At 48.4% G+C, this 23,160-nt stretch overlaps 4 protein-coding genes across 9 annotated transcripts; 1 reads left to right on the forward strand and 3 right to left on the reverse strand.

The window, feature by feature from the left end:
- Window positions 1-980: 980 nt before the first annotated feature.
- LOC117856585 (potassium transporter 6-like) lies at window positions 981-7,125 on the reverse strand. The gene is given in 7 exon segments (XM_034738918.2): window positions 981-1,804; window positions 5,088-5,457; window positions 5,580-5,632; window positions 5,760-6,020; window positions 6,137-6,187; window positions 6,308-6,776; window positions 6,896-7,125. Coding segments are annotated over 7 exon segments (2,208 nt in total). The 5' UTR covers window positions 7,076-7,125.
- A 1,237-nt stretch (window positions 7,126-8,362) lies between these two features.
- Window positions 8,363-13,587, forward strand: LOC117857785 (uncharacterized). 6 transcript variants are annotated; one of them, XM_072294052.1, is made up of 13 exons: window positions 8,364-8,763; window positions 9,627-9,810; window positions 9,898-9,966; window positions 10,109-10,207; window positions 10,669-10,748; window positions 10,827-11,055; window positions 11,212-11,607; window positions 11,688-12,346; window positions 12,713-12,752; window positions 12,872-12,923; window positions 13,019-13,068; window positions 13,130-13,177; window positions 13,262-13,587. In XM_072294052.1, the coding sequence occupies exons 1-13, from the start codon at window positions 8,492-8,494 to the stop codon at window positions 13,436-13,438; spliced, it is 2,355 nt and encodes a 784-aa protein (XP_072150153.1). In that variant the 5' UTR covers window positions 8,364-8,491; the 3' UTR covers window positions 13,439-13,587. The 6 variants fall into 6 exon arrangements, 5 of the variants coding, with proteins under 5 accessions (XP_072150155.1, XP_072150154.1, XP_072150153.1 ...); XM_034740641.2 differs by having other exon boundaries at window positions 8,366-8,763; window positions 12,713-12,797; XR_004640862.2 differs by lacking the exons at window positions 13,130-13,177; window positions 13,262-13,587 and having other exon boundaries at window positions 8,363-8,763; window positions 12,696-12,797.
- A 2,771-nt stretch (window positions 13,588-16,358) lies between these two features.
- LOC117856586 (rapid alkalinization factor) lies at window positions 16,359-18,593 on the reverse strand. Its single transcript, XM_072294055.1, has one exon. It carries the CDS (start codon window positions 17,005-17,007, stop codon window positions 16,660-16,662), a length of 348 nt encoding a protein of 115 aa, XP_072150156.1. The 5' UTR covers window positions 17,008-18,593; the 3' UTR covers window positions 16,359-16,659.
- Window positions 18,594-20,965: 2,372 nt separating this feature from the next.
- LOC117854489 (uncharacterized) lies at window positions 20,966-22,896 on the reverse strand. The gene is made up of 3 exons (XM_034736696.2): window positions 22,712-22,896; window positions 22,400-22,475; window positions 20,966-22,129 (listed from the first exon to the last, which is right to left on the reverse strand). Exons 1-3 carry the CDS (start codon window positions 22,736-22,738, stop codon window positions 21,246-21,248), a joined length of 987 nt encoding a protein of 328 aa, XP_034592587.1. The 5' UTR covers window positions 22,739-22,896; the 3' UTR covers window positions 20,966-21,245.
- Window positions 22,897-23,160: the final 264 nt, after the last annotated feature.

The following is a 23,160-nucleotide window of genomic DNA, read 5'->3' on the forward strand; positions in this document are numbered from 1 at the left end:
TTCTTTGTTTTCCCCGTATGATCACAGTTTTAGGCACGACTGGAGAACAGGCCATCATTGTCGGCCCTCAAACCCCCATCACCGCTGGTTTTGGATCCGTCGTATCCAATTCGGCAGTGATGGGGTATCCATCACTGCCGGTTCTAGCCTATTAAAAAAACAAAAAAAATCCCTACCGCCCCGCCACCGCTACCCCTACCGCACGCCTCCGCCAAAGCCTCGTCGCCAATCTAGAGAGGGAGGGAGGTGGTGCACCTGGATCTGAGAGAGGTGGCCCCGCCACCGCTGCGGCTCCGTCGAGTGAGAGAGAGAGCGGGGGCACGGGTGGGGAGTGGGGTTGAGGGGGGCCGGGGTGTGAGGGTCGGGGGGGGGGTGGCGGACGTGAGAAGGGAGTTAAGTGGGTTGAAGAGTTTTTTCGGGTCCGCGTCTTGTTTCACCACCGGTTGATGTTAAAAACTGACGGTGATGCTGACGGTGAAATTAATCATCACCGCCGGTTTACATAAAACCGGCAGTAATAGGCCGGCGGTGATGGCTTGTTCTGTAGCAGTGAGTTTACTTTCATTCGCTACATTCGTTGTCAATGTGCGTGCCTTTGATCTTTATCTTTTTCCACGCGCTACCTGTTACCTCTTGGATTCATTCACCAATTCCAAATGGTTGGTAAAAGAATGAAGCCAATCGGTTTATAAGTGTAGGTGTAGGAGGAGAGAAAGCTGGAGAAGAAATTGAGCTTTTTGCTCGTCTTGGTGTCGGTCAGCACTAAAATTGTTTTCAGCTGAAGTGCTGGAGTTAGATAGAGATGATATCATCCTGCTGGTTTCCTGCTTTCAAAATGGAGCTCAACCATGCTAAACACACTATCACGATGAAAAAAAATCTATGAATTAACTAAAACACAATGCTGAATTTCTCGTCATGATCTACCCCTCTCCGTCAAAACAGCATGGGGGAACAAAATTCATTTTTTTCTACCCCAGTTAAATCTCGTAGAGCATTCCAATCTGCAAGGTCTTGGCATGGTCAATCTTGAGCATGGAGACGCTGGACCTGAAGTTCTTCTGCAGGAACCTGTAGAGGTGATTGATCACGAACCGCTTGAAACAGTTGTGCTCGCCGCCCATGTGCAGGATCGTCCTCCCAAACACGACCACGTACCCATCCCCGAGAGCCGAGTCCATCGCCTCGGCCTCCTCGGCGCTCTCGGCGGCGCCCTTGAGCGCGGCAACGGCGGACGCGACGAAGCCGTCGCCAACGAGGTCGTACTTGTCCATGTACCCGTACCGCACGACGCAGCGGTACACCCCCGCGGGCCCCAGCTCCTTGGCGACGAGGAACCTCTCCTCGGGGAGCACCGACCGCACCGGCAGCTCCCGCACGGTGACGAAGAGCGTGAGCTCGCGGAGGCACGCCGTGTGCTCGGCGTAGCGGCGCACGATCGGCGGGAAGCCGTTGACCAGGTCGGTGAGGAAGACGCAGGCGCCCGGCGCGCGCCGGGCCCTCGCGCGGGTCGCCAGCGCGCCGAGCTCCGCGGCGTCCAGGGCGTGGCGCGCCTCGTACCCGGCCTTGAGCTTGCGCCCGTACGTCCACGACAGCGTGGGCACCAGCAGCAGCGCCGCGATGGCGAACGGCACCCAGCCGCCCTCCCGGAACTTGTTCATCAGCGCGCTCCCGTACACGCCTTCGATGGAGATGAAGGCCACGGCGAACGTAGCGATCCATACGGCGTTCACGCGCCAGATGACATCCATGACTATTGCCATCAGACTAGTGGTGATGAGCATGACAAAGATTACTGCAACACCTGCAAAATCAAAAAGAAGCAGCAAAAGCAAAGCTCTCAGATCATTCAAATGCTAAAGCAGCGAAGTACCCGGAAAAAACACGGAGTGAGGCCCCGCGTCATCCCCACTCGAGCGACACGAACGGCACCCATGACCTTAGCCTCCGCTCCCCCCCCCCCCCCCCCCGCCCCCTCTCCTCCCCTCCCCTGCCGTTGCCGGAGGGGCTGCCAGAAGTCTGCGTGGGCCCCTATGACAGCGGTGACGGGACAGCTTCCTTATCTCAAGCTTTTGGATGTGCTATTGGCAACCTTCCTTTTACTTACCTAGGGTTACCTCTTGGTCTCACTAAGCTCAAGATTGAAGAGTTTCTACCCATGGTAACTAGATGTGAGAGAAGATTGGTATCCACATCAAATTTTCTATCAGACGCAGGAAGACTTCAGTTAATAAATTCAATATTCACAGCTATGCCAATGTTTCATATGTACACTTTTCTGTTGCATAGGACAGTGTACAAGCAAGTGGACAAGTATAGAAAATGTTGCTTTTGGAGAAAATCTGATATCAATAACAGAGAGCCACCAAAAACAGCCTGGGAACTTGTTTGTTTGCCAAAGGAAGAAGGTGGCCTTGGTGTTTTAAACCTAAAGACTCAAAATGAAGCTCTCCTAGTTAAATATTTCCACAAATTCTTTAACTAAGCAAATATTCCTTGGATTCATTTAATCCGGGAGAAACACTATGTTGTTGGTAGGCTCCCAGGACAAGTAAGAAAAGGATCCTTTTGGTGGAAAGATGTTGTCAAGCTTCTGGACAAATTTAAGGGTTTAGCATGAGTAACAGTCCATAATGGTGCAACATGTCTACTTTGGTATGACTTGTGGAACAATAAGGTTCCTGCACAAACTTATCCACACCTATACTCCTTCACTAAAAAGGAAGATATCTCCATCAGCCAGGCCTATGCACTGACAGATTTGCATCAGCTTTTCAATCTACCTCTATCAGCTCAAGCTATGGATCAGTTACTACAACTAGCTGCAGACTTGGATACAGTTTCATCCAATGATGAGCAAGACTATTAGACATATATATGGGGCAGCCCACACTTCTCTTCATCAAAAGCTTATCGCTCACTTTCAGGACATCAACAAATTCACCTAGTTTTCAGGTGAATTTGGAAATCTAAATGCCAAAACAAGCACAAATTCTTTTTCTAGTTACTTCTCAATGACAGGTTAAGTACAAGGAATGTTCTCCGAAGAAAGCATATGAATCTATCCTATTACTCATGTGTCTTGTGCCCACATAACAATGAGGTAACCTTGTTCCATCTTCTCCTAAAATGCCCTTTTGCCCAAGAATGTTGGATCAATATAAGCCTGTTTGCCAACTTGTCAGATGAGCCTTACACCATCCTCAGTAGCTTCAGAACACAGATTCAAGTTCAATTTTTTATGGAAATCATAATTCTCATGTGTTGGTGTATTTGGATGGCAAGAAATGACTGGATATTCAGAGGAATCATTCCGACAGTTCATGATGCCATGTTGCGTTTCAAGATTGTTTTTACTCAGATTATCCTTCGAGTAAAAGAGGATTGAAAACAATCAATGTCGGAATGGCTAGATCGTACATTGTAATCTTTTTGATTTTCTTCTTTTCCTTCTTTGTTTCTTGAACTGTACCTTTCATATTGTTTCCTTTATTTTCTCTATTGATTAATATATATCCAGTAGGGGATCATACCCTCTTGTTTCATCAAAAAAAATCTTCCTCACTTGGGCTGCACGCGCCAGTACTGGGCGGGGACTGGGCGGAGTAGCTCCACTGGCAGGGTGACGGTGGTGGCAAGGGGTGGCGGATCCGGTGCCCTGCTGGCCGGATCCGACCATCCCTGTGCCTGATTTGCATGGAGAAGGGGGCTGCGGGCGAGCGGCATGGCATACAGTGGCAAGACGGCGAGAGTAGGCGACGGCAGAAGGGGAGCAGGTGGCGGTGGCAGTTGCGGCCATGGAAGCCTTCCTGGCACCAGCGAGGAGGAGGCCGCGGTTGGCGGGAGCCAAACGTGCTACTGCTCGGCAGAGGCGAGCAACGAGGGCGGCGATGGCGGGGAGCTACAGGCTGGGTGGAGCCCCCTCATCCCCCGAGCAGGTGGCGGCAGTGGTTGCGGCCATGGAGGCCTTCCTAGCGTTGGCGAGGAGGAGGCCGCGGTCAGTGGGAGTCGAGGAGCTGAAAGTGCTGGAGCAACGAGGGTGGCGATGGCGAGGAGCTGTAGGCCGGGTGGCCGCCCTCCCCCCCCCCCCTCCTTCCTGAGCAGGTGGCTCCGGCGGTTGCGGCCATGGAGGCCTTCTTGGCGCCAGCGAGGAGGCGGCCGCAACCGGTGGGAGCCGAGGAGCCGGACGTGCTACTGCTCGGCAGAGGCGAGCAACGAGGGCGGCCATGGCAGGAAGCTGTAATCCGGGTGCCCCCCCCCCCCCCCGAGCAGGTGGCAACGGCGGTTGTGGCCATGGAGGCCTTCCTAGCGCCGGCGAGGAGGAGGCCACAGCCAGTGGGAGCCGAGGAGTCGGACATGCTGCTGCTCGGCAGAGGGCGAGCAACGAAGGCAGCATTCTTCGGCTCCTTAGCCCTTGGCGGTCCCCATGCTCCTGGTGGCGGCTGTGATTTCTAGGGAGGGAACGGGGTGTAGGAGAAAGCCTTTTGCCTGCTTGCGGGTCAATGACGGCGACGTCCTAGGGCGCCGCTTCCCTTCTTGAAGGCGTCATTCATTCCCCCTTCTCCCTCCCCTACGGTGAGCTTCCGGGTGAAAGCCTTGACTGTGTCGGACGACGACGGCGCCAGTGGCATCGCCCCCTCCCTTGAGGCGTCGTTAGAAGCTCAGCAGGTTCTTGCTGCCATCACTACAAGGATCGTTGCTGAACGCCACCTCCAGTCGTCTCTGGCTGGGCGCCTGCCTTCGCTTCGATTTGTCCACTCGCCCGGGTTGCTTCGGTCGTCGTCTAGCGGATGCTTTGCTGCCGTCGTTGGTTGCTTCGGGCGGATGCTTTGTCGCCGTCGTTGGTTGTTTCGGGTAGATATTTTGCCGCCGTTGTTGGTTGCTTTGGGCGGATGCTTTGGCGCTCTGGTTGTACTGGTTGGGTGGATGCGTTGCCACCGTTGTTCAAACTGTGTGCGTGTGCCCGGTTGGTCCATGTTGTAACGTTTCTCTTTTTTCTTAATATAAAGATACGTGGCTCTCCTGCGTATTTAGAAAAAAAATACTAAAGCAAACTGAAAATGTTAATGGCTTGGTGAATTGGTTACCAAAGGCGCGGCCGATCTCGGGTCCGCCACCGAACCCGACAGTGATCACGATGCACACGACCATCAGGAAGAAGTTGATCTCCGGGCAGTAGACCTGCCCTTCGTACTCCTCCGAGGTGTGCCGAATGGTGACGCGAGGGAAGCAGCCAAGAGCCATGGACTGACGGATGATGGAGAAGCTGGCGGATATCAGCGCCTGGCTCGCAACAATGGCGGCCAGAGTGGCGACCACGAACATCGGCCAGAACAGAGGCCCCGGGATGCTGCTGTAGAACGTTGTGCTCAGCTCGGAGGGGTGCTTGATCAGGTATGCTGCTTGCCCGGAGTACGCGAGGATCAGGGATGGCTAAACTACAGTCGAAAACGCCACCTGCAGGGAAAGGAAAAACATCAGTACAAGCACACATGTTTGAAATGCATGAATTTCGTAAGAAACGTTAAATTTTTTGTGGGGGAACTCAGAAACAATTTTATACAGTCAGTCATGTTTACCTGGATTGATGACTTGTTGAAGTGACCCAAGTCAGCAAACATAGCTTCAGCACCTGGTTATGATCACAGGCATTCAGTCATATACTCGTATGTTCAGATTTCATCAAATATGAACAGGGAAAAATTGTCAGTTCCTTAGGAATTTGAAGCTTTGCAGCAAATGTGGATTATATTTCTCACCTGTGATGCACAGGATGATGGCTCCAAGTTGCTCCCAGCCGACCTTTTTGTTCCTGGCGAAGTAGTAGTATATGTAATGCGGTGATACAGCTTTCAGAACAGGTGGATAGTACTTCGCTATGTTGTACACCCCGATCACGGCAATGGATCCAAACCACACGAGCATGATTGGGGAGAACGAGGTGCTCACTTTGTTCGTGCCAAATCGCTGGACGAGGAACAGCAGGAGCAGAATCACCACGCTCAATATGACAACATGCTCTGCAACAGCAAAACAGATTACCAATTGGACAATAAAATAATTTCTGTCAGAAGATATCAATACAGCAGAAAATAACCAATCAATCTTTTGTGGTAAGTAACTGACTAACTGTTACCTTGTTTGATGTTGGGAGACCTCGATTGAATTCCTTGGACGGCCGAAAGAACTGAACAAACGGAGCATAAAACATTCAGAGAAATCCGAATGAGAACTGATCTGGTGCTTGAATGCACTTCAGAATTCAGACGAACAGAGACGATTGAGTAGCAAGACGTGTGTAAATTACCTGAGATGGCTGGAGTGAGAGCCCCATCGCCAATCATCATGCAGGTCCCAAACAGCACGAAGCAGGTGACAGTGGCTTGCAGCAGCGAGCTGCCCTCGAGCCACCGGTGCAGCCTGGACGGCGACCCGCTCCTCTCGCCGTGGAACCTGAGGCCGGCGTCGGAGGCATGCCGCGTGACGGGCACCGGCATGTCGCCCTTGAAGTTCACGTGCTGGCGCAGGAGCGAGTAGAGCGCGAACGTGCCGCCCTCGCCGTGGTCGTCGGCGCGGAGGACGATGAGCACGTACTTGACGAGGCTCATCACGGTGAGCGTCCAGAGGATGAGACTGAGCACGCCCAGGAAGTCCGGCTCGCCGGCGCCCGGCAGGACCAGGGACGAGAACACGTACAGCGGCGACGTGCCAAGGTCGCCGTAGACGATGCCGAGGGACTGGTACGCCAGCAGCATCGTCTGCAACTTCGTGAACACCTGCACGCCATTGCCATGTCGTGCGATGAAGAACGAGTCGGGGGAATCCGCAGATCACGTCAGCCGTCACAGATGAGAACAGCCATGGACGGACGAAGGAAACTTAGATGACGACGTACCATAGGTTCGCGGTGCCTCATCTTGTAAGCCTGGCTGAAGCTGAAGGTTTGACGCCCGGCGGCGCCGCTAGCACTCTCGTCACCGGCGGTCTCATCGTGCTCTACCTCGCCGGCCGGACGGCTCTTCTCGGCGCCGACCTCGAGGATGAGGTCGTCGTCCGCGAGCCGCACCGCTTTCATCGGCCTAAGTTGCAGGTGTGCCCCTGATTAGCCCCTGCAATCCAGGCTCATCCGCCGTTTATAAGATCTGAAAATCGAAGCCTCGTTTCTTCGTGTCTCATCAACAAGGTATTGTTTGTTTTACGCGTTTCGGTTGGACAAAATCTTTGTATAAATCGGGATCATCAGCTGTCTTTTACGTAGGCAGATTTGTTTTCACAGCTAAAAAACGTACAAATCGTTACGCCTTCCCACTTATTTATCTACATGCATCCTGACATCACATGAGATCTACGTATTGTTCAGGTGGGATCCACGTACTGTTCAGGTGAGATCCATGTGTACCAGTAGTGGGATCCACAGGCTCATCCGCCATTTTATAAGATCTCAAATCATTTTTTTCTCAATTTCATTAGAATCTTCATTAAAAAATGTACATATTTTTTCAAAAAACAAGAATATATTATAATACGTTTCTTAAAATCTTAAACCTGGTATTGATAGCAAAAGGTTATAAGATATGTTTTAATTTTTATTTTTAACATCATAAGGTAACCAATGCTCTCAAAAATCAAATTGTGAGGGAACGAGGCACACCATTAGCATCGAATCTTGCTGCCATATGTTTGATTCGGACCATGCCAAATAAAATACTCTATTTACTAGAGGAAGAGAGAATGAACTATAGTTGCAACATCTGAAGAGAGATTGGGAGTGAAAACTTGCATTTTCTACATTTTTAACTCCATACGCGGACCTTCTAAAATAGCTTTTGCACTGGAGCAATCGAATATTACCGTGTCACCGAACAAACTTATGCTCTCTATTCATACCAGCACTGATGATGCTCTAATGGCATGCTAGTAAATGAGAGAAAAATTTTTATGATCCTACCCATGTACCACATGTACTGTCATTCGTAGCATATGAGAGAAAATTTTTTATAATCCTACACATGTACTGTCGTAATAAAGAGATCAAGTTCACAAATGTGTATTTAAAAAATTTGCTCGTTCAGTTAACTTACGATCATCCGCTTTAAGATTTTGCACCATTACATGAAATTAATACTATTTTATCGAACACAACTCATCAAACACTATCCAACAAATTATAGCACACGCCATTAAAAAATAAAATACTTTCTATATATATTGTTTGGTTTTCTTTACCTAAACATTGTGGATCACTCAAAGAAAACCTCTCTTGTTGGGCAAGGAAAAAAAATAGAAGAACATGAAAAGTCTCGCGATTGTTGCCAATAACAGTGGCGCATTCCCCGAAAGCCGAGAGAGATCGCCTTTTTCCTCGTTCGCCTTTCTTCAACCTCCCGACTCGTTCGCCTCTCCCCACCCCTGCCCCGCCTCATCACTCCCCCATCCCACCGACACGCGGCGTGTCACACGCCTCCGCTAAAACCCTAGCCCCAGGCCCCCGATGGCCGCCCCACCGCAGCCGCTCCTGCCGGCGGCGGAGGAGGGGGCTGCACCGGCGGCTCCCCTCCCCGCCGCCCCGCCGGGGCCGCGGCCGTACGAGGTGGCGGTCGCGGCGGCGGAGCTTCGGCCGGTGGACTGCAACCTCGCGGCGCTCTGCGACCACGTCCAGGCGGAGGGGTTCGGCTCCGGGGCCTTCTCCGACGTCGTCGTGGAGGCCATGGGCGCCACCTACAGCCTCCACCGCCTCATCCTCTCCCGGAGCGCCTACTTCAGGTGAGCTCTCGAATGCGGAGCCCTGGCGCTCCTCCCGCCTTCGATTCGTTGGGAATTGAAGTGTCTGTTGCGATCTGATCGTCTGCAACTGCCTAGAGTACTTAATTGCATTTCTAAGTGACATTTTTGTCTGTTTCGTTGGGACGTCTCGATCCCTTCCCTAAGAAATTTTCATGTGCTTTGATCCCTACCGAAATGTTTAATAAGAATCCGACCTTATCCATTGTGCAAATATCATGTCGATTACAGCCTTAAAATCCCCAAGACCTTAATTTGTACTATTTGTTATGGGTAGGCTGGCATTCTTGTTGATATCATATTTAAGCCTTTGGTACAATTGAACCTAGTTGGCTTCCTTTAGACTTCCGGATTCCCATTTAAGCTGTGAATCATTGTTGAAGCTAAAAATGATTTGACAGAAATCGGTTACTAGCTAGTGTTTCCCTTGAGATTTCAAGGCCAGAACTTGTGGATGGGGGCATAGGCATCAACCAGTACCGTGGACTGTGGTACATTAAAAATGAAATCATAGTTTCCTCCCTTTAGGGATCCTATCAGATTTGTGCACACATATTTCCCTGGTCACTCTTAGGAGAAAAATTAGAGACCTCTTTCTTCTCCTATGTGATACAATTCAACTAGATGTTATCCTGATGGTTATGGTCTCTGCACTTTGGCTTGATGCTACGTTTATTTCTACATGATATATGCAAAACCAAAGTAAATTCGAAAGGAATCTTGCTCACTCCATTCCTACACCTTTTCCCTTTTTTCCCTTTTCTCACATTTTTTCCTAATAGGACATACAAGTAATTAGAGATGAGTAGAATACTAACAAATTCTTTATAAAAAATGACTGGCAGGAATATGCTTCATGGTCCTTGGAGGGAGGCTGGAGCACCTACAGTGGTCTTGCACATAGATGATGCTAATGTTGATTCAGAGGCAATCGCAATTGCACTGGCATATCTTTATGGGCAGCCTCCCAAGCTTAATGATAACAATGCATTTCGGGTGCTCGCAGCTGCATCATTTCTGGATCTTCAGGTGAAAGTTTAGCTATTTAGTAGGTAATTTTCCTTTGTGCCTCATTCCACTTTGTTGTTTTGACTCATATGATATGTTCAATTGCAGGACTTATGTACAATATGTACAGATTTTATTATTTCTGAGCTTTGGACATCAAATTTTTTACAATATCAGGCAAGTTCATTACTATTATGTAGCTTTTCTTTGGATCTGTATACTTTGATGATTGATGAGATCAACTTTATTTTACAATAAACTATTCGCTTTCTTCTCCTTGATCATTCATCTTCATATTAACCTTTTCTTATTCCAACAGTTGTTTGCTGAAAGTCAAGATTATGGTAGTCATGGAGAACGTGTCAGAAATGCTTGCTGGGGTTATCTTTGTCAAAGTGCCACACTGGAACTACGAGAGGCACGTATCATTTAAGAACTTTTTCTGGTCAAATCCAGGATATTGTTGTTTACTTTTTAATTCTTATAGATCTTTTTTTAAAAAATTGGTATTTAAAGACCATGTCACCCATGCCTTAAGTTCTATAAATGTCTTGCTGTGCATTACATGAATTGACTTTGTATTTGTTTTGGTATTTGAATCAAGTAGCGTGGATGTTATATTGTAGTAAATGGAGATTGTACAGGCCATTGGTGTACCAAAAATGCTAAGAAAACTATTCTTTTTTTAGAATTCACTATGAAAACTATTCTATGTTGTATTATATGAATATGTTTAGTTTTTTCTTTTCATCAACACAAGTGCTTACATGTTTGGATGGTCTTGGCTGGGATTTGTTATTCAATATATATTCTATGTTAATTGTGAATTGCTGGGCCTCTTTGTTACTCACAATATTATTTTTGTTTTGTTCTTGAAAGGTGCTACCAAAGCTTTCTTCACAAACTTTGCATGCTCTCCTTACGTCTGACGAATTGTGGGTACCGAATGAGGAGAAACGGTATGTTTTATGTTTATCTGTGCGCTGAATGATATTACAAGCCCCTTTTGTGACAACAACTTATCTTGGTACTTGAAGGTTTGAACTAGCATTGTTTACTCTACTTGCAAAGGTTACCATGTTTGAGTTACAAGTTAGTGGGAATGAAACAAGCTCATCAAATGCTGATCATTCCATGAGGAAGGGGAAGACTCCAATGGATGAACCTGGCGAGGAACAGCTAATTGAGTCTGAATTGCAGAACTTAAAGTTGCATGATAACTTGGGGAATGAAATTGCCCATAACATTATTGCTATTTCAGACACGGTAATACCCTGGAATATCATACCATATACCCCCATTGTACGACTAAGATGACACCCAAAATTTCTGCTTTTGTTCGATATGCTATGCATTTTTTCCTTGTCATCACAAATAACTATATTTAGCTGAAGCATGACCCTGCTGTTTTTCTGAATTTAGAATGGTGAAGCTTCCAAGAGGATGGGGAACGATTGTTCTACAGGAGGACCATCTGGAGAAAGTACTTCATATCAGTTTAATGAAAACATCTGGCTTTCTAGTGAGCAAACTAAGAATTATTTCTCAAGAACTTCCAGTAGTGGGGTTGTTCCTACTGAGTGGGGAAGGCCCAATGCACCACTTTGGGGTGGTAGGGTCGTTGGACGGCGGCAAGTTAGATGCATTAGGGGAGGCTCTTGTTTATCTAGTGATGAATATAATGCTTTTATGAATATATTTGAGAGGGGTTCTCTTCTCTACTGCAACATGACATTTGATGCGCTGTTAAGCGTTCGAAAGCAACTTGAAGAATTCGGATTCCCTTGCAAAGCTGTCAATGATGGTCTTTGGCTACAGGTTTGTAGTCTAATTTCTGCCTTGTAGTACAGTGTTCCTTTTATGATGGTTTATAGAACTTGATGCTTTTGTTACTGCAGATGCTTCTGTGTCACAGAGTGCAAGCAATAGTTGCTGATACTTGCAGAAACTGTTGCCTTACGAGTAGTTCTTGTGCTTGCAAGCAAGCATATGTGAGCTCGCATACACACTACAGGCAGGAAAATGACCGGAGCAGTGCTTCTGGTACCATAGGTAATATCTATCTCGCAGATGCCCAGGGTGATGGCAATGGTGGGCTTGGACCTGTCCGTGTTAATGTAAGAGGAGCAGTCGATGGACTTGCTGGTATTGGGAGAGGGAACTCAAATGTGCCTGGTGCAGCTTGGGCTCCTACACGTTATGTCTTCTCCCGTGTCCCTTATGGGCTCGGTTCAAGAAATGGTCAGCAATTTGCCAATGATGAATCAGAACCTAGAATTGACCGCAATGGAGATATTTCAGCGGATGGCCTAACTGCATTGGTTAATCTTAGCCAAGAAAGCAATGTTGTTCATCAGCAGGCTGAAAGCATATTTGAGACCAGCGTGCAGACGAGATATCGCAGTGTTGCATCTGTTTCTACTCCAGGTGGTTCTTCTGTCCAGATGCAGGAGTCAAAGGAGCATGAACTTGGGTCGGATTGGGAAACTGCAGAGGATGCAACTATATCATTAGACATGAAAACACCGCTTAGCCATTTTCCTCCTTTCCGCTTTGGGTAAGGTTACTTATTTTTCTGTATCTGCAATTCTATCATCAAACAACACCTCATTGAACAGTATTCCTGGAAAAACTTGAGTTATTATTTATTTCGTTTTCCTGAATGTCAAGTAATATCTCTCAAGCTATCTAAAAGCTTGAGTTTATTTCTAGGTTACCAGTTGGCTTGGTGCCTTGTTGATAAATGTGCCATGGCAGGAATATGAAAAATAAAATAAATTTTCTCATGAAAAATGATAAGGCTAGCCAACAAATGTTCTGCTATTTACCTTTTATCATCTTTAGGCAGTAAAGGCTTACAATTGGATGTGCACATTGATTCCTTGTTTCTGGCATGGCTTGACCAGCTTATTGCTGTTCACAGAGTTGAGTTCGAGGATGTGCACAGACTTGCTGATGGTCAGGTGAAACATTCGACTGAAGTGTTTTATGCAGGCTCTCTGTGGAAGGTTGGCTTTGTTGTCTTAAATCTATACATCCTTCTAATGGCCTAAATCTAGTTAAGTGGCATACCCATTTGCAGGTGAGTGTTCAGGCATTCAATGATGAGGATCCTCATGGACGACGCACCCTTGGTATTCTTTTTATTACCTTGTCCTCACAAGCTTACCTCTTGCCTGACTGTCCAAGTATAATAATATGCCTTGTACCAATTTAACTGGCAATACAGGACTTTTTCTCCACCGACGCAAGGCTGAGTTTTTAGACCCCTTGAGGAAGGTGAGTGATTTACAGAATTCAATGGTTTATGGTCAAATTAACTGATAAACTTATTCCTTAGGTCCACATGTATGTTGACCCTCGGGAAAAGGTTACTGCTCGGTATCAGGTGCTTATACCCACTTTTCATCAACTCATCTTCTATTGAGGTATTGTGTATGTCCTAATTTGCAAAATTGTTTGTTGCTCGTAGCTCATCTGTCCATCAAAGAGAGAGGTCATGATATTTGGAAGCCTGAAGCAGGCTGGGACGCTGCTACCAAAAGCCCCAAAGGGCTGGGGCTGGCGCACTGCTATATTGTTTGATGAGCTTGCAGATCTTCTCCAGGGTGGCGCCCTGCGAATCGCGGCAGTAGTCCAGCTTGTCTAAAACAACAAGTTGCAGAAAAGAATAACCTGCAATGCTGGTGATATCACAGCATGACAGCAGTGTATGTAGTTAATACCTGGAATATCTCTATATATTGTTCTGATAAAAAAACTCAATATATATTGTTTAAATGCTAAACTTCTTAGTCATGCTCTGAAAGTGTGCAGTAAGATCTAAATATTGGGACAAAATCTTTGGCTATAAATCTATTTATTTGGCTACAAATCTTAATATTTTGGGACAAAATCTTTGGCTGCAAATATATTTATTTTGACGACAAATCTAAATATTTTGAGACAAAATCTTTGGCTACAATTCTGGTATTGTAATAACTGAAGTATAATAGTTCCTCAAGAATAACAAATTGGAATGCTGCAGTACCAGAATTGAAGTGTAATAACAGTATAACACACAGCAAGAGAAGTGAATGGAAGTCCAAGAACAAACTGGACTACTGTGACGTGCAAAACCGACAGGTCGTATGTCTAGGAATTACTCGCGCCTTGTCATGTTGTCGGTGTCTCCGGAAATCAGTACACCGAGCATATTTGACTGTATTTGGACTATGTTGCATGCATTTATATTTTGCGTATCCATTCACCAGTTGCTTTTCCGTATCCAGAGGAAAAAAACTAATACTTTATTATATCCACAGGAAAAAAACTATACTATTTATTTTGACCATGCAGCAAAAAACTACTACTCCCTCTGTTCAAAAATGTAGATCGTTTTGGTTTTTTAGATACATAGATTTTGCTATGTATCTAGACATAATCCTATATTTAGGTGCATAGCAAAATCTATGCACCTAGAAAACCCAATACGACCTACATTTTGGAACGGAGGGAGTACTTTATTATATCCACAGGAAAAAACCATAAAATATTTCATAAAACAAGGATAGTAATAAATTGTATAGTATCCAACATTTGGGTTTTGCCGTTTTGCTATCCACAGGATAGGCCTAGGGCCAAAGCAACCCCTATAAATCTTGAACATGTGTGTGCCCTTTTCTCCACACCAAACTGCCATGGCGTCCAACAAGAAAGTAGCAGCTCCTGCTGTCTTCGCCCTGGCCTTGCTCCTCGTGGCCTATTGTAAGTAAAACAACCCTTGTTGTTTTCATATATTCTCGCGAAATTTCTGCGAATTTAAATTTCCTGACAAGGTTTATGTTTGTACGTACGTAGGTGCGGAGGCATACATGTGCACAACGCAGAACAGGTTTTTCCATGGTAGGTGCGTGAACAATCTGAACTGTGCGAGCTCGTGCGTGCACGGAAGGCTCGGCACCGGCGGGCACTGCGCGACGAGGAAGCGCAGCGCCGCCGACCCCGGCGTCGACATCGACTGGGTCTGGAATAGAAGAATCTGCGTGTGTGTCTTCCAGTGCAGGTGGCCATCGCCGCCGGGAGGAGAAGAGCCGCCGTCCGGCGGGGAAGAGCCGCCGGCCGGTGGGAGACAGCCACCGTCCCTCCGTCACACCCAGGAAATCCAACCGAATTTTTAAGGGTAGATCCACGTTCGACGGAATAAAAGCAGAACGTACTGTAACAGCAATCGCATGACAGTAATTTAGTAAGTTTTTATCCATGAATATTTTCATGGCGAAGGCCCAGCGTGTTGTTTAAATGCGAGAGCATGTGCTTTCAATCGACAATACGATCTGGACATGCTCAGTTTCCTGCTCAGTCCGGCCAGTTGCCTGTGATCGATCGATGATTTGCCCATTACTCCAGTAGGAGCTTGGAGCTGAACTACACAGATTCCTGCTCGCCCTCGGATCACGGTCATGCCTTTCTGGATTAGTCCAACAATGGTTGGAACATGGGAAACCGATCGCTGCTTTCTAGTCAGGCCTCCTGGCCTCGAAAGTCAGAAACCACCTTCAGCTTTCAGTCTGTCACCACTCCGATCTGGACTTCAAAAGGAATGCACAGCACGAATGCAAAGAGTGTCGGTGCAAATACTGACAGTAGTGTAGTGGGCTGTAGCTGCAATGCTGCATCCTGCGTGTGAACAGAATCCCAATGATTTCACTCCGCTGTGTCAGTGACATGTGGGGGGGCACTTGGCACTTGTTTATCGAGTGCAGCCTGTCCGAAAAAGGCTCCGCTTTTCCCAACACTCGTTTCAAGTATTTTCCCTCTTAGGATATATCCCTAAGCCCTTATACAGATAATAAAATGTTTCAAGTCTTCCTTATAAACTGAGCTACCTTCAACTCGAATTTGCATTACAAGAGTTCTTATATTTTCCCAACATTCTTGTGTGGTGCTTGAGCCTCCTTCGACTCAAAATGGTTCCTGGTTGTATACTTGTATCCTAACATGGAAAAGATTATTAGACCACTTCCTTTTCTACAGAAGCAATTTTGCACGAGGTTCATGCATTGTGTCCGTACTTCTAACATGGCAGAACCCTTATAGGTCGATCCGCCTCCTGCCACCTTTTTGACTATTTTGTCCTATAACCTCGATCGAGGGAAGAAGCTTATAGGCTTACCGTATTGACCTGTTGGCCGGAATCGTGCTTAGTTATTGCGTTTAGCGAAAACGTCCGCTGTACCTTCAGCATTTTCATGTATACAGCTTGAAACATATGACACTACAAAACGGCAATTGTTCTTGACAATTGACATAATGTGCAAGCGTTTCTTTGTTTTTTTTTGTGAAATAAATGTGCAAGCATTTCATTGTTCCAAAACAGAACACAGTATTTCAGATAAACTAACCTATATATGTCTCTGTTTAACCCTCCCTAGCTACCCGCTCCCTTTTCTTTTAGCAAAACCTGATGAATTCCTAGCCGTTTGCAAACTAATGTTGACGAGCCGCTGTTGGCCATCAAAAATTCAAAAGTTCAAACGAAAGACTGGTAGCTCGTAGTAAGAGGAACTATATCGCCCGAAACAAGAAAAAGACCAAGCTGAGAGCCATGACTGAGCATTATATTACACGAACGAATCAGGTATTCGTTTTGCCTACAAATGCCAAATACAACAAATGAATTATAGAGCAAGAATCGTCTCGCTCCATGTCAATTGATGGATCTCAATCCAGCTACAGAAACCACCACCAAAAAATCAAAACTGAAACAAAAGGGAAAAAAAAAAGAGCTAGGAGGCTTTGTCTTACAAGGTGCAAAAGTACGTGGAGCTAGCGTTCATGAGACCGTGCCGCCATGAACCCGGCCAGGTCACCTCGCCTGCTCGACGGCCGCTAGCCCCTGCACTGGGTGATGGCGGAGCAGCCCCGGGAGTAGGGGTTGGCGGCGCCGCTCGGCCGGCAGTTGTAGTAGGACGCGCCGCGGTACGAGCACGGCACGTTGCCGGCGCTCATCGCGCCGTAGCCGATGTAGCCGCTCCCTCCCAGCTCCCTCCTCCTGCCCATCGCGCACTCGCCCACCGTGCCCGTGCTGCAGGCCATGCCCTGGGCGGCGGCGCCCCGCGGCGGGCTGGCTGCGACGAGGAGGAGCACTGCAGCGACGACGGCCGCGAGCGCCACGCGGCTCCGTGGCGGTGGCATCGCGTGCACCCGGCCGGCTGCTTGCTGCTGCAGGCCTTGCATTGTCTGCGTCGTTTCTGCCTGTGTGCCAGTGGCAGCGCTAGCAAACTTTTAAAGATCCGAGGAGTTGGTTAAAAAGAAGAAGAGAAGATTCGCTTTTGAACAAGGTAAGGGCATGTGGAAATTCGCAATTAATAATCTTAACCCTCTTTACACGCAGCACCTCCAGATCTGATACTGGTATCAACTACCTACCATCCCTAGTATCAACCATATAAAATTACTGGGAATATTCAATCATTTCTAACTCAAATGTAGGTGTGCATATTATTTTCTTTACAACTGAAAACATAGGATGAAAGGGAAATGGTGCTGCAATACAGAAAATGAAAACGATCAGGTTAGGAATTTTTCCATACTTATAATTTTAACAAATAAGTACGAAAACGATACCGAACGATACAGGAATTTCCCGTCCGAACGATATGGTGAGTTGTGATTTACAGCAAATATATACACCTAAAATGTGTTCGCAGAAGCCATGACCCTATCTGTAAACTACCTGGTCTTGAGCCAAAAACACCAACATGTTTTTGGAAGGACTTGAAGGGATTGCCTATTTGTAAACTCTGGTGGCACTGTATTGACTTTTTTTGGCCTGGAACCTCTAGGGGAGGAGCTTATAGGCTTGTTACAGTTGACTTGAGAGCTGCAATCGTGCTGACTGCTTTGTGAGATGGAGAGAGAGGGCGTGTCTGCATGGCCGAGCCCAGTATTCTTGCCAATCCGGCCCACATTGTTTGCTGTTGAAAAACATGGCCCAGAAAGACATTCCGATAACCGCACATCGGGCGCGATGGGTTCGGTTGAAACGGGGATAGGAATTGCACGTGGGCTGGGTTTGTTTTAGATTGGGTCTCAGCCCACTAGGCCACATGACGACGGGTTCTTCGGTTCAGTCCTGCCTGCTGCATGGAGGACGCGCTGCGGAAAGAATAGACCTGCGCAGCTCGATGGAGCAACGCTTAATGGCCCGTAGATAATTACTTGGGTTTCACTGGAAAATGGAAAATAGCAAAATTTGAATCCGTTCCAGCAAAAAAGAAAAGAAAATCGACGAACGTTGCAGCAAAATTCGAATTCAACTTCATATCCAGGGGTCACGGCAAGCACTCCGCTTCTCGAGCTCTGCAAAGCATGCTACTGCTGCTTCTGAATCTGTCTCCACTCTCTCTCTCTCTCTCCCTGATCTGTACAGGAAAAGAGTGTCGGTGCACGAACTGATCAGATCGATTCCATGTGAAAGGAATCGTGCCTGTGCATAACAGGACAAGATCAGGACCACACTTGCGTGTCGATCAGATTCCATCTGAATTAATAAGCAACCTAGAAGGGATCGGATCAACAAAGCTAGTATGGGAGCTTGAACAAGCAATTTGTATGGACGAAGAATGTAATGAGAACGAAGAGGAGCTCTCACATGTCGCCTACCAATGCCAATTACAAGAATATATGGGAGCAAGAAGAAGCTTGATCCACCTCCCAAAACCCAGATGCTATAGAACAAGAAAGGAGAAGCGAAGAAGAAACAGGTTTCCCTTACAAGCTAGCTGCTGCTGCAAGAACCTGAGACGATGAAACCCAAGCCGCTAGCCTCTGCAGCGGGTGATTTGGGAGCAGCCTCGGGAGTAGGGGTTGGCCGGCCCGCCCGGCCGGCAGTTGTAGTAGGACGCGCCGCGGTAGGAGCACGGCACCCGCCCCCGGCTCATCGCGTCGTAGCTGATGTACCCGCCGTTCCCAAGCTCCCTCCTCGCCGCGCCGCCCGCGCACTCCTCCACCGTGCCCGCCGCGCCACGGTCGTCGGCGGGCACCACCCAGCTATCCGGATCCACCACCGCCGTCGTCTGGCCGGACGCTCGCGACGCGGCCACGGCCAGCAAGAGCGCCACGACCACCGCAAGCGCGGCGCGGCTCGGCGGCGGCGGCATTGCCGGGCTGTGCTGCCTCCCCTTCGCTGCAGCCGGCGGCGGCCCTGCGCTCGCTCTAGCTCTTTCTCCCTGCTCGTGGGATTTTCCCAAGGAGGCCAAACGGCTAATGAATGTGGGCGGCGATCGTGGACGATGAGGACCCCGATCCCAGGGGCAACATGGCAACATGGCACGCCTGCCACGCCGGCACTAATATACGGGGGAGGCGCCTTGTCCGCGCCCGCGCGCGCCGCACATGACATGAGGCCGGAGCTGCACCTGCACCGGTCGCGCCTGGCACTGGCAGGCACGTCGGGGGCCGGGAGCACGTGCCGGCGCCCCGTTTCTTACCATATCCTGCTTGGATGTATGCTTCCAGCTCCAGCTGAGCTCTGGGGTATGAGTACGAACGGCTAGCCCTAGTTCCCCTGTCTCATCTGCTCATCAGATCTGCTCATCAGTCACCCCCCTGACATCTGCATATGCTGCTGCTTAGCTAGATTCGGTTATTCAAATGGGACTGCTGGGACATGCCCGGCTGGCCGTTGCGTGAATCTTGGACTGCTCATTATTCGGGGAAAAAAAAAACCTTGGCCTGCTCACTTCACCGCAGTGATTATACGTATTGAAGCATTGCACTAGCAACAACAGCTCGTGCTCATCGGTGCGAAAGAGGAAAAGGTCAAAGATCCTATGTTTCAGAATGAGTTCATGATGCGCCCTTTTAAGAACAGCATAATGCGCCATTTTGCAGTTGTGGAAGAAGCCCAGAGTGTTAAGCCCATCAGAGGCCCAAATAACCGTATGTGTTGAGGAAGCCCAGAGTGTTGTTAGACTGCTGATCTTTTTCTAACAGCCCAGCACTTCAACGACTACACCTTTTTGGGCTGAGCCTAAATTTCAGATCAGGTTCGCTATCTTCTGGGCTCCACTTTTTGGGCCCGCTCCTTACCTTTGCCACGCGGCCTGAACGAGAAGATGTTCCTAGATTATGCGGTTAACTTTACTCTAATTCCAGAAGAATATTAGTATAAAATATTTTTTCCGTTTAAATTTCCGGACCGCAGGCAATAAAGCTACAATGACGACTGCCGAAGCTCATGACAACTAGAACTTTCATTTTGAAATAAGTAGCACTATTGTTGATGTTCTGAGTTGACTCATGCTTATTCAGCGAGAGGGGAAAAAGAATTTTGGCCCTGTACTTCTCAGACAGTGACCAGCTGACCTCCCTAATCGAGAGCAGCTAGGCCTAGGGCACCATGCTTACAAGCTTAAACTAGCTTTCCCTGCTGCCTAAATGGCAGACTAGGACAGCAGTTTTCACGCCAGCTTTGCTTTGTGTTAAAGAAACGCTTATGTTAACGTACTAGTAGCCCGTTTGCTTTCACTTCGCTTTCATGGGGATGGTGAAGAAGAGCGCACAACCATCGGTATCAGTTAACTAACCGCACTCTGGAATCCATAATTGGTGTCCCTCGGGCAATTCCAAAGCAGAGGCCTCTGCTCCACTCCAGTATCCTATTAGTACTAAGCTGCCAAGAATATTCAGAGATCACAGGTCCCTATGCTTTGGTTTCGGCCGCCATCTAGACCCCACATCAGGCTCGTCTCATGAGCCTGCTTGCTGTTGTTGGAGCCGCCATCTCTTTACTGCATTCTGCATGGTACTTGCTGGGGGCAAGCTTATCCGGGGTCACAGCTTGTCTGCCGCTGTTGTCTTCCATTCAGGTCGGTTCAGGGTCAATGCATCATGCCCGAAGCCCAACGCTCTGAAACAAATATTAGGAGCAGTAGCAAGTTTCAAATGAAAAAGTTAAAGACTGCTCGTTCAGTTCTTTTGAGCACTTCGAAGTAACTTTAAATTGGAGTTAACTGAGCTATCCTTTCGCAAAGGGATCTTTAGACAGAAGCATCCTACTTCTGAAACATACTCTGTTAATTAGCCTGCTGGTTGATTGACATAGGATAATATCATACGCAAGTTTCACAGGTTAACAAAGATGCATACTAGATCGTGTCTTTGCTCGTATTTTCTGTACAAAGTTCCCAACTGGAATTTAAGAGACTGAATATCTCCAGTTTAACCAAGTCAAATGTTACAAAATTGCTCTGATGTGTAGCACAACACACCAGAGCTGTTCCATCAGCCCCTCACGCTCTCCCTCTCGTGCGTCAAGCATTCAAGCTCCGCTCATCTTATTGTAGCGCCATGAAGCCCGAGCAGTGCTACTACATTGGTTACGTCTACTAATTCTAACGTCTAAAGACATATTACACATAGCCGTGCTTGATTACGGAGCAGTGAAACTACAAGCTTCTTCTTTCCTGCCTTCACATCACGCTGCAAGAATTGGCGTTCTCGTCGTTGAACATGTCGCCGTAGCCGTCCCGCGGCGGCGAGAAGGCGCTCCTCTGCGGCGGCGCGCTGTAGTAGTAGTAGTCCTCCGACGACGGGGTAGGCTGGTACTGGTAGCGATACGGTGACGGCTGAGGCGGCGGAGGGTTGTAGTAGTACGGCTCGTTCGAAGACGGCCGGCCGTAGTAGGACGGCGTGTAGTGCTCGTCGATGTAGCCCTGCGACGGCCCCGGCCTCGCCATCGGCGCCGGCGCCGGCGCCGGGGCGTAGTAGGACGCGCTCATGCTCGGCCGCGCCTGGTTGTAGCTCATCACGACGTGCTGCGGCGCCGGCATGTGGTTCCCGTAGCCGCCGCCGACGCCCCGGTCGTACTCCACCGTCACCCGGGCGTCGACCGGCTGCTTCTCCAGCTCCGGCGGCGGCGGCTGCTGCCTCGCTTTCCCCTTCACTTCACTGGGTTGATGGTGATGCTGCGGCTCTGCTGCCGGCGCGGCCTCGCCGCCGGCGTTCGCATTGGCGCCGGAGGCTTCTTTGCTCTCTGGCGCCGGCTTTGGGGTCTCGCCTGCGGCGCTCTGCTTAAGCTCCGGTGGAGGCTGGGGATTGCTCGGCTCTGCCGCGGCGGCCTCGTTGTTGTCGGCGCCCGGCTTCTCCGCAGGTTCGCTGGGTTTGCTCTGCTCGTCGGGTTGGTTCTTGGGCTCTTGGCTCTCTGCAGGAGGCTGCGGCTGCGGCTGCTCGGGCCAGAGGTCGGCCTGCTTGCCGGACTTACGCAGCTTGGCAACGATGATGTAGGGATCGAGCTTCGTCGATGCCGTCACCGAGACCTTGTTGCTCCTGGCATCGATCTCGCATCGGTACACGCCTTCAAGATCAAAAGAACACGATTTCAGGATGGCCGTCTTCGCTTTACTGACATGGATTCTGGATGTTCATTTCGTAGAAATAAACGAGGCACTTGCTTGCTAACAAAGCTACCTAGTATCAGGTACTCAGTGTGATGAAATACCAATTCAATTCAATACAGCAAGCTTTTGCGACATGAGGAATTTTTCTGGAAGGCGGCTGAAAAATGCGCAACTGAATGGTAAGAGAGACTGTTCTGCATACAATTCTGAGATCAAACAAGACTTACCATTAATATTTTGGAGCACTTTCTTCACCTTCTTCTTGCATCCCTCACAGTGTATGGACACCCTCAGCACCACAACCTGGAACAGGAGACATCACAAACCGACAGAGTATGAGCACGCTGAGATGATCAATTGAAAGAACAGACCATGAACCACTAGCCCTAAAGAACACCATCACGACAAAGAAGAAGAAAAGATCAGTGACCCAACAGCGATCCTCTGAGCAAGAATCAGACTGCTGACCACAAGAATTGCTCTCAAAAGTCAAAACATTTACTGAAATTCAGGCCCAAAGAGAGAGAGAATATTGGTACCTGGCACTCTATAGGCTCTGAGGCCATGAGAGCGAGGCGAAGGTGCTCGCAGGAGGCGAGAGAGCTGAGGAGGGGAAAGTGTGTGTGGTGGAGTCGTGAACTGTGGGGAAGGGCTCGGCGAGATTTTATACCACCCACTAGTTTAACGAGCGAAAGGAATCGGAACAGCCTCCCTACAGAGAAGCGTAGTGGGGGTTTCGTTGGCCCTGTGATTTTTTGAGTCGGTTCGTGACTAGGAGAGGCGGCTTTACAAATGGACACGGCACACCACATCTTTTACACACACCCTTTGAGGCTTGGAGAGGAGGTAAAGATGGCTGTCAAAGTGAAACCAAACGTATGGAGGTGGTGATGGTTCGGTGCTAGTGCTCTTCCTTCTTTCTTTCGTTCTTTTCTTTCTTTCAGAGCTCATCATGAGCTGTGCAGTACAGCTGAGATTTCGATGATGG

Source organism: Setaria viridis, chromosome 5 (assembly GCF_005286985.2).
Source record: "Setaria viridis chromosome 5, Setaria_viridis_v4.0, whole genome shotgun sequence".
NCBI lineage: Eukaryota > Viridiplantae > Streptophyta > Magnoliopsida > Poales > Poaceae > Setaria > Setaria viridis.

Bases quoted from the DNA above. Each gene is read 5' to 3' on its own strand.
- LOC117857785 (XM_034740641.2), top strand. From the start codon at position 8,492: ATGGCCGCCCCACCGCAGCCGCTCCTGCCGGCGGCGGAGGAGGGGGCT. The intron at 9,811-9,897 runs GTGAAAGTTTAG...GTTCAATTGCAG, and splicing joins CATCATTTCTGGATCTTCAG to GACTTATGTACAATATGTAC. The intron at 13,178-13,261 runs GTGCTTATACCC...TGTTGCTCGTAG, and splicing joins AGGTTACTGCTCGGTATCAG to CTCATCTGTCCATCAAAGAG.
- LOC117854489 (XM_034736696.2), bottom strand. From the start codon at position 22,738: ATGGCCTCAGAGCCTATAGAGTGCCAG. The intron at 22,476-22,711 runs GTACCAATATTC...CTCCTGTTCCAG, and splicing joins CAGAGCCTATAGAGTGCCAG to GTTGTGGTGCTGAGGGTGTC. The intron at 22,130-22,399 runs GTAAGTCTTGTT...TTGATCTTGAAG, and splicing joins AGTGCTCCAAAATATTAATG to GCGTGTACCGATGCGAGATC.
- LOC117856586 (XM_072294055.1), bottom strand. From the start codon at position 17,007: ATGCAAGGCCTGCAGCAGCAAGCAGCCGGCCGGGTGCACGCGATGCCA.